Genomic DNA, 15961 nt, shown 5'->3' on the forward strand with positions numbered 1-15961 from the left:
CAAGGAAGAGGGGTATGGTTGTAGCTTTCTGCACTCGATTTTGCAAAATATACAAATTTTATACGAAAACTAAAAGATACCCAAATGATTTTTTGGGGCTGCAAACAAAATCCAGAATTCTTGCTGATGTATAGAAGATGTAACTATAGTGTAAATCAAACGCCTTTAACAACAAAAACCGGCCCCAACAACCAAAAGACATCATGAAAAGGTTGAATCAGCTACCTAAGTCAATCAATGGCATGCTAAAACCTGCAATATTGATTGAAAACACAAAATATGCATGTTGGTCGTCAAATTTGAGATTGAAACCCCAATTGCACAACTTGTATGACGATCTCCGATCTTTGTGAAATGAAAGCCAAAATATGACTTTCTCAAGCCTCTTGGACATGTTGGAACAACCAGAAATATTGCCAATGTAACCAAAAATGTTGCAATCACTCACATTTTATAAAACACATGTAAACCCCAGAGATTAAAAATGTTTTTGTCAAACTTTTATAATTCTCAAGATCATCCGAAGATGCGAGAGAAGAGCATATTGGGTTTTTCAAAAACCTACAATAACTTAAAATTTGGAGGTATTATTCATAATAAAAGCAAATGAGTAGTGAAAAATATCATGTTTTTATTTTGGCAAATACAAAAATATCTGCACTGGGATAACTTTTGTCAAAGTGTCTTCCCCTGGCTATTGGTGTCCAAATACCTACTCCTAAAACCCATGCAATATGGAGAACTGAACTAGCATTATCTTAATAAAAGATCTCTTACCTCTGCCCATTTAGATAACCATTCTACCTTAACAATATTCAAAACTAGGTAGTTATGAATATTGTTTTTGGCTGCTTTGATATCAAAAACAATATTCGAAACTAACTATATTAGAGAGCTTTCAGTGATTGCCTTACAATAATCACAACATGATGAAAGCCAGCATATACTTAGCAAATGCATTCATAATATATTCCATCCTTGTATTCACATCTGTTTATTAATTTAAAGAAAAGAAAACCATTGGAAAGGAGGTGTAGAAGCCTTAAAAGTCCACCCTTGGGTTTAGGAAGGAATTAATGGTAGTCCTCAGGAGATATCCCTAGTTCAAAACCATGAAATGCCATTAAAAATGAGGAGATACTAGGTTGAAACCCCTCCAGCACTGCCAAAGGAGTATTTAATAACTAGGATTTTTCAAAATAACAAACCAAGCCACATTGTTGATTTTGTGAAACCGGGATTCCATTGCTTGATCACCTTATTAACAAGATAAATTACATTTGAACTGACACATTTCTGGAACTGACACAATTGCTTGAAAAAGCAGTATGCTGCAGAGTACAAATAGGAAAACGAGAATTTTTTCTCTAAAATTAAAACCAGCCTCCTCTATGGATTTAGGAGGTATTATTTAGTCCTCCACTCGAATGAAGAGAGGAAATGAAGGGATCCCCTAGTTTCAAATGTATCCTAGACATCTTCTGAAAGAACCCACCTTTGAGCATCCACTTGACTAGAAAGCTTAGATTGTAATTGCACAATTAAACTGTCATTAGAAAAAGATGCCAGCAAAGAGATGACTTGGGCTTCTCTTTGATCGAGTATTGACATAATTGGATGATGTATTCTATATTTAGATGGTCATCAATCTAGGAATTCAAGAAGAATTGTATCCCCATGGGTTTTGTCTAGCCCAATTCCACTGATCGCGACACATCTCTGCTATCCCATATTTCGCCCTACAATAGACAACATAAAAATGCATTCACATTAAACTAAATTCTTGTTTCTACATATCATAATTACAAAGCTTGGCATGCAGTCATGACAATGAAAACAAATATATTCCTAGCATTTACTCGAGTGACAAAAACACTCAGTCATTAACTTGGAACTAAAGCATTACATAAAACATTTTGGAAGATATATTGAATGAAAAAAACATTGAATTGAAATAGTTCTGTTGATGGTGGCAAACATACTTCCAACCCAATTCATGCTCAGCCTTCTCTGTATTGGCATAAACCGCTGTAGCATCTCCTGGACGCCTTGAAGAGAACTGCAGTGGAATTTTCTGCATTGAACCCATAACGATAAGCGACATACATTAGTTTTATAGGAAATTAAGAGATTCTTACAAAAAATTGCAATGTATTTAATGGATATCTTTCTCAACATTGTTCTGCAGTGTAAGACAGTAACTTTAAGTGTAGGGGCAGCAACAAATAGGTAACATTTCATCTTTTGTTTGAAGCAGTGGCATTGAAGAGCAAAATGGTGACTGACCTTTCCCGATGCCTTCTCAAATGCTGCCACTAATTCAAGAACAGAGGTGCCATGTCCAGTCCCCAAGTTGTAAGCTCTGCAACCTGAATTGCCACAAGATCAAATTTACAAAGAGAGAAGAAAAGGTGCTACGGTAGTTCCATAGAATACTTATACACATTTTATTATAGCGGATATAAGATGATATGTGGATAAAATAGGAGCTGAGATAGGAATGGTCCAGCTAAATTGATGGATTCATTTTTTTTTATTGAAAAAGGATAATCATTTAATGCAGGAAAATAATTGTTAGCCAAGCATTTTATTTCAAATGTCCAGACTATTTGTAATATTTTAAGATTTAAAATATGATATCAATCCTTTGCATCAGACTAACCTGAATCCCTGTTAATGCTCCAGGGACAGGGGAGGCCTAGGGGACTTTGGCTTTCAAATCTAGAGACAATTTAACTTGACTCATAAATTACTCAAAGTTGGCATAAAAATTCTGCTAATTCTTATATTTCAAGGTTCTAAAATTTAAAAGTACATGCTTTATCCATGTTTTATATGAATATTTAGATTTCCCTGTATTTTTTAATTTTCCCTATTTTTATAGCTGACCCCTTTGTCATCCCTGGTTATCCTCAAAATTGGCAAAAACATTTGCTGTCCCCATCCCAAAAACTTGGGTAACTTTGGAAATCTTATTATCATTTAATGAACATTATTCTAAGAGAAAATCTTGACTGAAAGGAGATGCCAATTATAAGATTCATTTACCAGGTGGTTTCAGTCAGTTCCACTGTTCCATGAGGACGTGTGCCCCCTGAAAAACATTAAGTTTCCGAGATGGAGATTTCTCGGGGACACCTCAAAAACGCTTCTCCATCACACCTCCACCTTTGCCATGTTTCTTAGCCAGCCCAGAGACGTTTTCCTGTGTTTCCACATGAGAAGAGACATTTCTTTTAAGAGGGACACCCCATTGGGGGGCACTTGGATGTCTTGGGGACTCTTAGACGTCCCTCAACAGTGCAAGGAACTTGCAGATTAATAAGATTATGACGTGAAAAAAACTATATTTTAAAAATTCTGGTTGCAATGGCTATATTTGATAGTTTCAATTTTGACATTTGTCATTTGAACACAACCGCTAGACTCTAGCCATTAAATTATACATCTTTATCTTTTTAGAACTTATTTCTCAAGTACTAATGCTATGTGTATATGTCAGCACTGCTCCCATGCTGTTGCCCCGCCGCCGTCCCCCTGCCATTCCCAAACTTAGGCCCCAACTGCCATTGTCCTTGGAACACATTACCCCTTCCCCAAAGGAAACATCCCCAAACCCAGTGGAACACTGGTCTATTCAAATCACTCAAAGTAAAAATGGTGTCATATCAGAGACCCAATTGCTAATCAGTTCTTCCAATATAGTGACATTCATGTTCTAATAGATTTTCGATTGCTGAAAAGTTTAATAGATTTCTGCCTTATGAAAAATGGACAGGTTCAAACTTTAAATTTTAAACTGTCAATTTTTAGCCTTTAACCATAATCAGACAGAGTCAGATTAATGGACCACTCTTTCAACATACCCAACAAAGTACCAGCAACAAGCCATCCACCTAAATTTAAAAATATGGGGAAACACAACACCCAGATCCCTCATGTGTAGGTGAGCAAAGGATAATAGTATCAAACACCATAAAGAGTATGACATTCAATAAATTCAGATTTTTTAAAAACAAATCGCAAAACCAGAATGATAGATTTGCAAATTATTTTTGAGTGCCAAGATATCCCCCTCAAAGTCTAGAAGATAAAAAATGTAAAACAAGAAATTAAGTAAAGCTAAAAGATAAGACGGAAGATACCAACACGATGGCCAATTGAAAACCTGCTTTAGGTCATATCTGAGTACATGATTATTAAATATGTGTAGATGTAGGTGTAAGATGAATAAAGAAGACACTGGTGACATCTTATAGCTATAAATCCCCTTGTTCTGCAGCTTACAACCACAAGATCTTACATATTGGTGAGATAACATTTTACATAATTATAATTTAAATGAACGATGAAACTTGGAGGCATTACCTATGTCCTCTGTTATGAAGAGCTTTTGCAGTGCAGAAATATGGCCATTCGCTAAGTCCACAACATGAATGTAGTCTCGAACCTGAGGAAATAACAACCAAATATAGTTTAAAGAAGGAAAAAAAATTGTAATTTGCGTCATCTAAATAAATTTTAAAAACTTTGGTGAAAAATTAAAAAGAATTTAGTAATAAATTAAAATAAAATTGAAAATGGATGGCAGTGGCATTAATTTTTAAAAATGCGTGTTTCTTTTTATATGTAATTTGGGTCCCTCACAGTTTTCCAGACCACTTTCACATGCTTCATTTTCCTGCAATTTTCCTGCATTGTGGATCTGTGTTGCTGGTGAGTTACATCCCAGCAACCTTACCCAGAACCCACCATGTAGTTTCAACAAGTAATTTATTTTAGGCCTCTGTGCTTTTTTCAAGTTAGCTACCTATCTAATATTTATTCCTATGTGCTGTTGGTATTTGTGTTAGGAATATTGCATCATAGGATGCATAAAATAAGCATTTGTTATAATTTGTTAAATACCTTACTAGAACAGTTATAGAAAAGTTGCTTATGAGTTTATCTATAAAATAGAACATGGAACTCCCCGCCCCCCCCCCCCCCCCCCCACACACACACACACACACAGGCATGGGCACAGGCAAGGCCCGTGCCCTCGCACCCGCGCGCGCGCACACACAGAATTAGTATAATTAGGGCAAAAAATAAAGAAAATAATATTTCTACGTATAATCTTGTACAAGCTCTATCCAATTTTTAGGTCGCACACACATGCACGCGCGCGCACACATGCACGCGCGCGCACACACACACAGAATTAGTATAATTAGGGCAAAAAATGAACAAAATAATATTTCTACGTATAATCTAGTACAAGCTCTATCCAATTTCTAGGTTGCACGAGTACCTCCCCCCCCCCTCCGGACCAAGATAAGTTCGAACAAGTTCGAAGTTCGGGTCCAGTTCAAACTTGATTCGACTAGGGTCCTCTTTTCTTAGACCTGGTTCGAATTGGGTTCGAACCCGCGCAAACCACCTCAAAAAAATCAAACCCAGTTCGAACCTGCGGCTATGGACAAGCATTTAAAGTGTTTTATTTGCAATTTCTTATAATTTTTTGGCATCCATGTAACCTAAAAAGGTGTTATTAATTGGTTTTGTGCCCTCTCATTGTCAATTTATGTTTCTAAATAGGCTATTTTGTCTTAAGGGAGAGCACATAAGTTTTTGAGCAAGCTTCCGGTTGTGCAAGGAGTTTGAAGATTGATTTGTTGGTGTTCTTCAAGTATTTGTGCATCATTCATACACATTTGCAAACTTGCAATGGCTGGAAAAGGTAAGATCTTATTCCATTTTCTATTGTTTTTGTTCTAGTTTTTTTATTTTCATTTCTTTTTCAATTTTCATATGTTCTTGAATCTTTTCCATTATTCCAAAATTTCTCATTTTCTTGCATATAAATTATGAACATGTATCTAATGTATTGCCATAGGGAAAGGAATGTCATCTACCTCTTCATCAATAGGCAACACCGAACAAAGAATGGAACCCAACTCTGATTCTCCTCTATGGAAGTATGTAGTCATCATAAAACCCCTTCCAAGAGGTGGTGCATTCCATTAGAGATGTCAGAGATATGGTGTAGAAAGAAATAGTTCTTATTATCGTGTGGTAGGTCATTTATGTGGTTATACTGGAAGAGGAGTCAAGAAATGCCTTGGCAAAAAGGGTGCCCCTATAGCAAATCAAACTGTGTTAAAATATATTGACGAACATGAGGTAGCAGAAGAGAGAGAAGGACGCAAGGCAACAGAACACAGTAGCAATAAAAGTAAAAGAGCAAAGGGAATGCAGCCCCCCTCAGATGTTATAGTACAAGACCACCTCTTCTTCAGTACTGTAGCGGACATTGACACTGAATCTGTCCTCATACACAAAGATGGGCCACTAGAAACTGCTTTTCAAGACAAGGGCTAGGAAATTACTGACATTAAGGTGGCAAGATGCCTGTATGCAAATGGGTTGTCCTTTAATGTTGTTCGCTCTCTATTTTGGAAGGACATGTTGAGGAGTGTCAATGAAGCTCCAAAAGGGTATTGTGGCCCTGGGTATGAGAAAGTGTGCACCACCTTGTTGGATGACGAGGTCCAACGGATTGAAAATCAATTGAAACCCATAAGGGACTCATGGGTTGAAAATCAATAGTATAAGCTTGAGCATTTTCAAAATGAATTTGTTAGATTTAGTTGTTTTGGAAAATCTTGAGTTTTTAGGTGAAAATGAAATTTTTGATAGTGTAATTGAAATTGGAGTTTGAATTTTGACTGTCGGGAAAAGGATTTATTTTTGTTTAAAAAAATTAAAATTAAAATTGCATTGCAAAATTAAAAGTGGACTAAATTGCAAAATCACATTAATTTGGTTTTTGCCTAGAGGATTTTAGAAATGTTAAATGAAATTGGTAACTTAGAATTGAAAATCGATTTTGGCTTGCTAGATTTGATTTTAATAATATTTTAATTGCCAAAACATTATTAAATGAAAATTTTGACATCTCCTAGGCTTACCTTGTTTCTATTTTGCAATTTCTGATTAAAAACTAACGATTAAATGGGCCAATTTCACTATGAGCTAAGTAAATTTAACATTGTATTTAAATCTGGGCCATTAATTAAGGGACTAATTTAATTTAATTTTCCCTCCAGGCAAGTCGGCCCACTTGGAGAGGCAAAAAGTTTGGTGTAAGAGGGGCTTCCACCCTCTTATTTCCCCATTCCTTTTTCCTCCTCCTTGGATGTGCGCTTTTCTTCTAAGAGAAGCAAATTTCAAACTAGGGCGATTTTTTGGAGAAGATTTGATTTTTTCCAGCTTGCGTGATTTTTTTTTGAAGTCTGATTTCTCCATCTTTGGCAGCAATTTCTCCTTCCAAAATTTGGTGATTTTATTTAGTGAAGAGGTTATATGATTTAAGGTCTGATTTTTGGCAAGTGTGGGCAATTTCAAGGAAGTTGATATTCTGATTTTTGCTAGGTCATCATTATTTGCAAGGAGGATTGAAATTTCCATGATCTGATCCGAACTTGAAGAGGGCCCTGTTATTGGTAAAAGTAGATTTAAGATAAAATTCTGTTCATTTTTAGAGGTGAAGATTGGTCTTAAAGGTGGATTCTATTCCTTGTTCTTGCTTGGTTTGTTTCCCTTATTTTCTTCTTGCACTCATCATCTACCACTTCATCATTCCATTGATAGGTTGAAATTGGGAGATATAAGTGTAAATTTCATGATAGGACACTTGGAGAGGCAAAAATAAGCTAGACAACCCTAGGATTGAAGTTGGGAGATATAAGTGTAGTCCATCCTAAGGTAACGAGGAGACAGAAATAAGTGGTAGTCCCATCCCTAAGAAAGAAGTTTGGAGATTGATAAGTGTAGAGATAGAACACTTGGAGAGGCAAAAATAAGCTAGATTCTATCGACAGAAAGAAGGTTGGAGATTGATAAGTGTAGTCCATATCATTTAGAACGAAAGGGTAGAAATAACTGTTTAGGATGGTAGATGTTAGTGCAAGCAAGAACCCAAAAAGAACGAATACCAAAAAAGACAAAGAAGACATGATGCCTAAGACCACCTTCTTCTCGAAAGTGAGGTGAATAAGTGATACCAATATCGGCATGGTGAACATGGTACAGTTGAAGGATAGATTGAAGGAAGGACAATCCCTGATGGCAAAGAAGATCTACAAGAGCGGAATTGTACACGTGATAGCTTTCCCTCCTACCTTGCCTTGTTCGAAATTGGTAATGGAATGTGCATCCAGGTTTGATATTGTTACTAAGTCCATCATTTTTGATGAAGTGAAGAAAGTGTTGGCTAACATCAATGGACAAGTGGTCGAAGAAGTATTTAATATTGCCCAGCATATAGACATGACAGTGGTAATGATGAATCAAGCGGCTAAGTTATTTCAGGATAATCAAGAGGCTTATTTTATTCATCTAAAGTAGACTTGGTTACATGAAGGCAAGAAGGGAGTTACCAGGTCATCAAAGCTCACCAAGTCCAATTTCAAATCAGAATACAACGATCTTATTGTGTTTCTTAGTCAAATCATGGGCGTAGCTCAAGGTATGCAATTCAAGAACTGGATGTACTATTTATTGATGGAATTGAAAATAGAAAGAGAAAATTTGATTGGGCTAGAATTATAAGTGAAAATTTAAAGTTGCAACTTAGGATAGTGCAAAATCAAAAGCAATTCTATATGGGTTCCTATCTTTTCTATCTAATTGTGAGACTATGTTAAAATCCTGGACTTAAGGCCTTAGGAGTGATTGGCAATGGGCCGGGGCAATATTTGATGCATGAGTGCAATTCAGAACTTCATTTACATAACACCAAAGATTATAAGATGTTTTATGATACCTTTTCCATGAAGATGGTAAGGATATTGCAAGGGACACCTGCTAGAAGGCTCTCATCGAAAGCGGAAGCAAAAGTTTAGAAGTATGGGAGTTGGTTCATCCAATTTCTGCAATTCACATATATTAGAGTAGCAGGGAGTACAGTTTGTCCCAAGAGACTTCCAAGGTACCCACCCAACAAGATAGTTTTGTTGGAGTTGGCTAGGCAACTTGAGCATTATGACAAAATGATGAAACTTAAAGGTGAGACAAGGATTACCTTCTCATTTGGAATAGGCAATGATACTTGCCCCAATCCTATCGCCTTTACAGCTGCAGAGGAGTTAAAATGGTATCATCTAGGACGGTATAGAGAAAGACAAGGATTTGATCCTAATGGTCTTATCAAGGCATCTCACAAAAACACATTCAAACATATTCCTACTATAAAAGATTTTTGGGCCAATGCACAAGATGACTTCCATGTGAGGAAGTTAGCTTTCTCAAGATTGTCAGTGGGCATGATGAGGGCAATCAGATGGAGAGGCCTTGATATTACCAATCAACTAGAAGATGATGAAAATGTGCTAAGAGAAGATTATGATACAGTGGATGGAACAGAATTGGGTCCAATGGATTGGAATGATCATCAGGATCCTTCCTTAGAGGAAGTTACAAGGACAGTTGATCTACACACGGAGTCATGGTACAATGAGAAGTTAAGGCAATTACAAAGTCAGAAGGTACGCCTTCCTTATGAGAAGATGAAACCAGAGGAAGAAGGTCCAGTGGAGTCAATTAGACAGAAAGGGGGGCAGTAGCCAGCAACCAAGGGTAGTTAAGAGCAAGAAGAGAAATCTGGAGGTTGAGAGAAGTAAAGAACATCAGAAACCTCTAGCAAAGAGACAGAATGTAGCACCGTCAAGGGAGAGCATAATTGAGGGTAGAGGCCAAGAGGATAATACAAGTGGACAAGGGGTCGCGGTAGAGGTGAGCTCTAATTCGAAATCAAGTGGTTACAGTGACAGTACCGAGTACTCTCCTCTCTCGGACAACCAATATGGAGATGATATAACAATCACTAGTAAAGAAGAGGATAGGCCAATTGATATTGAAGAAATAAGCTAGGCGCCCAAGACCGTTGGTGATGCTTTACTAGTCAAACCGAATCCAAATTTGGGGAGATGCACTGCACCGCTATGGTTAAGGCAAATGCTTATGCCAAGAGGTAAGGTGGTGATTGTCCGAACAGTTGAAGATATTCAAGGGTTAGTGGAAAAGGATGATAGCAAGAAACATAAACAAATTGCAAAAATGATGGCAAAGGTAATTTGGAGCGATGATGAGAGTCATCGAAAGGTTCAGATTGCTATACCAAAGGCTAGCAAGGCAATGGATGAAATTGTAGCCTAGACATATGAGATAGTAGAGCATAACTTGGGAAGAGTCACGGATGACATGGAATGTGAAGAGATCCAGGAAGGCATGGTTTCAATTAGAGAAAGGTTGAGGAAGGCAAATAAGAGGATTGTAGAGTTAGAGGCTGAAGAGAGATTGTCAACCTATCCAACAGTTGCATTAGGCAGCGGTTTCGCAAGAGAGCAGGAGCAACATAGAAGAAATATCGGCTCAACTGCACGAAGTCAAAGATTGGATCCATGATATAATTCAAGATGGGCGAAATTTCTTGCCCTCCTTTATCTTGACATTCAGATCATTAGTAGCTATTAGAGACAAATTCAGAACGTTTGAAGGGGAGTGGAAGAATTTCCTTCCAGTCAAGGACTTAGCCATTCCAAGGCTACAGGCATTTATCGAGCTACTAGAGAGATATTTGGAGAGAGTCAAGTTGGTAGATGGAGGCACGATTACAGTGGAGTCTTGGTTTGTTGCCTTGACTATCAAATTAAGGATACTTGAAGAGATATGGAATGAGATTGCACAACATAGCCCAGGCGTTGACACTTCCATTTCAACCATGATGAGCGATGTTGCGGCTGCACTTGATTTTGGAGATATCAAAGAGGAGGACCGTCAATGAGACAAAATTTCGATCAAAATTGGATGAGTTGGGGAAGGTTGTCATCAAGAAGAAACATTTGGGCACCCTTGCCTCCCTCAATGCCTTCATTGGATATGCGAAAGAATATGAGAAGGATTGTGAGAAGACACTACAAGCAACGAGCAACATGATGAATTCAGCTGAGCTCAAGATGAAGCACACGCTTTGCCCTCCCATGAAGGAAGTCAGCGACAACCTAGCCAAGTTCTTTGGTTAAGAAGATGAAAGAAAAGGGTAGAATTATATTAGAAGATCATTTGATAAGCCCAAGTGGCAAATTCTCCTTCTTCTTGGGTAGGATTTCTTCTTGGGTAGGATAGGTGTTTGATTCTAATTGGTTACCATTTTGGTGCCTTCTCTTTGATTGCCACTTTTCCTTTTTTTTCATTGGTAGATTGATAAGGTGGCATCTTCTCATTAGCCTAAGGGGTGGCAACCCTAATTAGGGTTTCTAGGATCTAATGTGGATTGTTGATTTTGCCTCTTAATCTCTACCGTTGGTTGTAATTTGGCCCCTATATAAGGCCATTTTCTCTAATTTGCAAAAGGTTGAAGAAAATTGTTGCTTAAGATAATACCAAAATTGCTTCTCTTATCACTGTGACTTGCATGGTGATTAGAGACACTTGGTGTTATTGCATGATTTTTACTTCCAACAGTTAGACTTAAATTTCATTGAAGTTGTTAAAGTAGATTTCATTTCAAGAAAGTTGTTAACTAAAAGTAAGAGTAGATGGATAGTTGCATGGTGATATTAGTGGATGTTTGATAGGGATCTATAAACTAGGCCACTAGCATCCTAGTGGCTGGTTAAGAAGCCTTGAGCGGTAATCTAGTCTTTTTCCCTTAAATCATTGCATCTATGGACACAGAGTTGCTGGTAAGCTTTCATCATACTCGATCCCCGTCCATTTGCTAAATCTTTCCATTAATAGTAGGAGTAGGGCAGCAAGTAGTTCAGTAGTTGGAGTTCATTTGAGAAGAAAGTTAGAAAAGGAGAAGCATCATTGGCAAACATACCCTCCATCATCATCATCATCAACATCATTTGTCGCTAGTATACATTACAAAGCCAGATTCATCACCATCACAACAAAAATCCAAGTTATCTTCGAATGAACAAAATAAGGCCGCCTACGTGATTAACCAACAAATCACATTAATATAACTGAGTTAGTATCCATAGGTGTAAGGAACATTGGAGTTTTTCTCATGTCTTCATGAGTATTTACTTTTCAAGAGAGGGTTGAATGTTTGATATTCCATATCAAGTATTCAATTATTATATGTTATGTAGTGGTACAAAATTGACATCAACAAGTCATGTGATTGAATTCGTAATCGTAATTTGAATGTATGTATTAGGTTATTTCATTCTATTATTAGGGACATGCCAATTGTATTATGTAATGTGATTTTATGGTGTCACTTGACACTTGGCATGTATATGTATAAAATGACATGTCAATTAGGGTTTGGTAATGTGACCCATAACTTAAAATTGAACTTAATTAGGAGCCTAAGTTAATCACCCTTGTTTAGAGATATCTTGTGAGGTCCCACCATATAGAAAATTTGAATTCAAATTTTAAGTCATTTTTAGAGGCCAAAAAGTGGTCCTAGGAGCCAAATTTAGTGGAATTTATGTGCCCAAGTGGTAGGGGTATGAGTTGGGGACCTAATTAGCACAACTAGAAGGCTCAAGTAACTTTAGGGACCCTCCAAACTTCTCAGTTTCCAAAAGTTGCGAAAATGGAGAAGTCTTGTGTCCTTGCCCTTACCCACATTCTTGCCCAAACTTGCATTAATGGTAGGAGACAAGTATGATAGCCTAAGAACTTAGGGTCAACTCAAGAAGTTATTGTTTGTAGGTGGGTGGGATTTGGAGGTCTTTTTAGAGGCCCTTGGAGAACTTACTAGGTGTTCACCCACTCATCTTTAGAGACACTAGGGTTTGGAATTGGAGCAACAAAGCATAGGGCTCTTCTCAACTATCTATTCCATAACACATTTGACTAAGGTTGGTGATTCCTTTGCCATGGATGTTCTTCTCTTCTTGCAATAGATTAGTATGTTGTAGTGCTTGTTCTTGCATTTCTTGTATTTGTATGTATTGTTGCATTGTGTTGTGAGGGTTGGGAAATGGTATTTTCAATCTTGCTTTTATTTCTTTCTCTTGCATTTTCTTGAGGTATTGTTCATCGGTGTGAAGGCGTTACTCACACTTGGAAAGGGAGGAAGTGGCCTTGTGGAGTGAAGGGGTTAGTTGTGATTCCATGGAAGTGTAGAGTCTCTTCTCATGGAGAAGAGAGAAAAAAGAAAGGTGTATGGATCCTTGTTTTCCAATGACTTTGATGTTATTTGGGGGAGATAAGGAGAGTATGTTTATGGAAGATGTGTATGATTATGAGCCTTGTGAAGGCATGATATTGTAAGTTTGTCATTGGTGTAAATGAATATAGGATCTCTAATAGAGAGATGTAGATACTTTCCTTCTAATCTTTTGATTATAAATTCCAAGATGCTGATATAGTATTAATAGTGTAATATATATGTTCCCTAAATCTGAATTAGATTATACTTCAAAATTGTGGTAATATATTTTATCTAATTCTTAATATCAAATCGACTGTACATGTATTGGCAGTTTATTGTATTCTAAATGTAGTTATCGTTGGAGGAGAGAGCATTGTTGTTTGTGATTGATGATCTTCTTCATCTAGTGATTGCATAATATGGGAGAGTAAGGAGTCATGGCCCTACGGGTTCATGAACTAACTATTGAGAATGTCGATTGCTTTAGTAAACCAATATAAACAACATTTGTTAGCAATTGTAAACTCCAAAGTTAAGTATAGATCATAGTTTCGAGAATCTTGGCAATTCATGCGATTCACACGATTCGGCGATTCGATTCAAGCCAAACGATTTTTTGTGAATTGATGAATCGAATCAGCAATAAAAGGGTTTATGAAATAGGTTACTCACTAAATTTTAAGGGTTTTTTTAATTTGCCGATTCGTGGCCGATTTGATTCCGATTCATGGCCGATTCACAATTTGATTCAGCCTTACCAATTCCGATTCTTGTTACTTTGGTATAGATATGTATTAGTAAATACATAACAATGATTAATTATATATATGTGTGTGTGTGTGTGTGTGTGTAGATGTGTGTGTGTGTGCGTGTGTAGAAATCACAGAATCATATACTTAAAACATACAGTGTTCTTCAATTCTACAGAAGCTACACTTTAACACTCCCTCTTAGTGAGGGAGAAGTGAAATAACAAAGATTTCTTATGGACTTAAAAAATTGATATTGACATTAATGATATCCATTCAAAGGACAAATTATCTGACTTTAAAACTCTAAAATAGTGACTTGTCAAATAACTATAACCTCAATGTTATGACCACTATCATAACATGTATTATGATCTCTGGCACTCTGGATCAACAAATATAATGATCATAATACATTCGTTATCAATGACTTCCGGCGTATCTAGAACAATGGCATGATAACATCTCAATCTACTTATGTGCTCTAGTTTGATAACATCTCAATCAACCATATCCCCAATATAATGATAAGGTATCTCAATATGCTTAAATCAATTGTGAAAAACTGGATTTGTTGAAACTTTGATTATCACGATGAATGATAGTTGACTTCAAAGGTTTCTTGAACAACCCAACTAGCAACTTTCGCAACCATATTGCTTCTCTGGCTCCCATGGATGAGGCTATATATTGTGCTTCAATGGAGCTTAAGGCAACTGAAGATTGTTTCCTGCTAAACCAAGAAATCATTGCAGATCCAAGACTAAAACAATATCTTGTAGTACTCTTACGTTCAGTGGAGCTGCTGGACCAATCAGAATCTGAATATCCATGAAGATTGATTTCAACTTGATCATATTTGAGTCCCATACCATTTACCAACTGAACCTCTTACGTATTGTAAGATGTGCTTAGCTGCCATAAAATGTATCTTCTTTGGTTCACACATGAATTTACTTAATGTATTTGTTACATAATAGATATCAGAAAGTGTATTAACCAAGTACATTAGTGATCCGATGATCCATCTATAGTAAGTAGGATCCGTAGGTTCAGATTCAAATTTGTCATTCTTCAATTTATGTAAGTCAGCTTCCATAGGAGTAGTAACAGGTTTACAATCCATCATTCCAAATTTAGTCAAAATATCAATAGTGTATTTTCCTTGATTTAAGATGTAGTTCTCCTTTTGCCAGACTCCTAGACCTAGGAAGTAATGAAGAAGTCCAAGGTCTTTCATATCAAATTTTGTTGTTAGTTCCTGTTTGCATTTAGCTATAAGATGTTCTTCACCTGTTATTAGCAAGTCATCAACATGTATTACAAGAATAATCATATCATCTCCATTTATTTTGAGGTATATGTTAGCATCATTCTTGGAATACCCTAATTTTGTGAGGTAGCTGTCTATTATTTCATACCATGCCTTAGGTGCTTGTTTAAGGCCATATAGTGCTTTCTTTAATTTACAGACATGAGAGTCTTTGTCATGAGTGATAAATCCTTCTAGTTGCTCAATATATACTTCTTCAATTTCACCATTTAGGAATGTTGTTTTGACATCCATTTGATGTATCTTTCATCCTTTGGATGTTGCAATTGCTATGATAGTTCTAATAGATGTGTACTAAGCAATTAGAGGAAATGTTTCTTCATAATCAATTCTTTCCTTTTGTGAGAATGCGCGAGCTACAAATCTGGCTTTGTATTTTTCAATGTTGTCATCAGGAGCATGCTTAATTTTGTATGGCCATTTAGAAGAGACAACTAATTTGTTCTTTGGTCTGGGTACAACATCCCACACATCATTTTCCAGTATTGATTGATATTCTTCAATCATTGCATCTTTCCAAGATTTGCTTGATAAGGCTTCTTCGACATTTGAAAGCTTTGTTTTGATGAGTTCAAAGAGTAGTGCTACATAGCATGATTGATTTCTTGTTCTCTTCCTTTCTCTGCCTACATCATCAGGCCCTATATGATTTTCTTCAATCATTTTTCTAGCCCAAAGTGGTCACTTTTTGTTGTTAGAATTTTCAGTATTCTC

The 15961-nt window shown here is 36.7% G+C and overlaps 1 protein-coding gene across 1 annotated transcript in view; it reads right to left on the minus strand.

Annotated features, from left to right (window-relative positions):
- Nucleotides 1-1141: 1141 nt before the first annotated feature.
- LOC149532033 (bifunctional UDP-glucose 4-epimerase and UDP-xylose 4-epimerase 1-like) overlaps nucleotides 1142-15961 on the minus strand; it is a 53463-nt gene continuing 38643 nt past the window's right edge. Inside the window, exons 6-9 of the mRNA XM_089807928.1 lie at nucleotides 4369-4450; nucleotides 2287-2369; nucleotides 1983-2074; nucleotides 1142-1739 (exon numbers count right to left, since the gene is read on the minus strand). Of these exons, the coding sequence (XP_089664054.1) occupies nucleotides 1658-1739; nucleotides 1983-2074; nucleotides 2287-2369; nucleotides 4369-4450 (339 nt within the window). The 3' untranslated portion in view covers nucleotides 1142-1657. The remainder of the gene's footprint in view (nucleotides 1740-1982; nucleotides 2075-2286; nucleotides 2370-4368; nucleotides 4451-15961) is intronic.

This window comes from Cupressus sempervirens, chromosome 11, assembly GCF_028749045.1.
Source record: "Cupressus sempervirens isolate cs-2001-9-10 chromosome 11, ASM2874904v1, whole genome shotgun sequence".
Taxonomy (NCBI): Eukaryota; Viridiplantae; Streptophyta; class Pinopsida; order Cupressales; family Cupressaceae; genus Cupressus; species Cupressus sempervirens.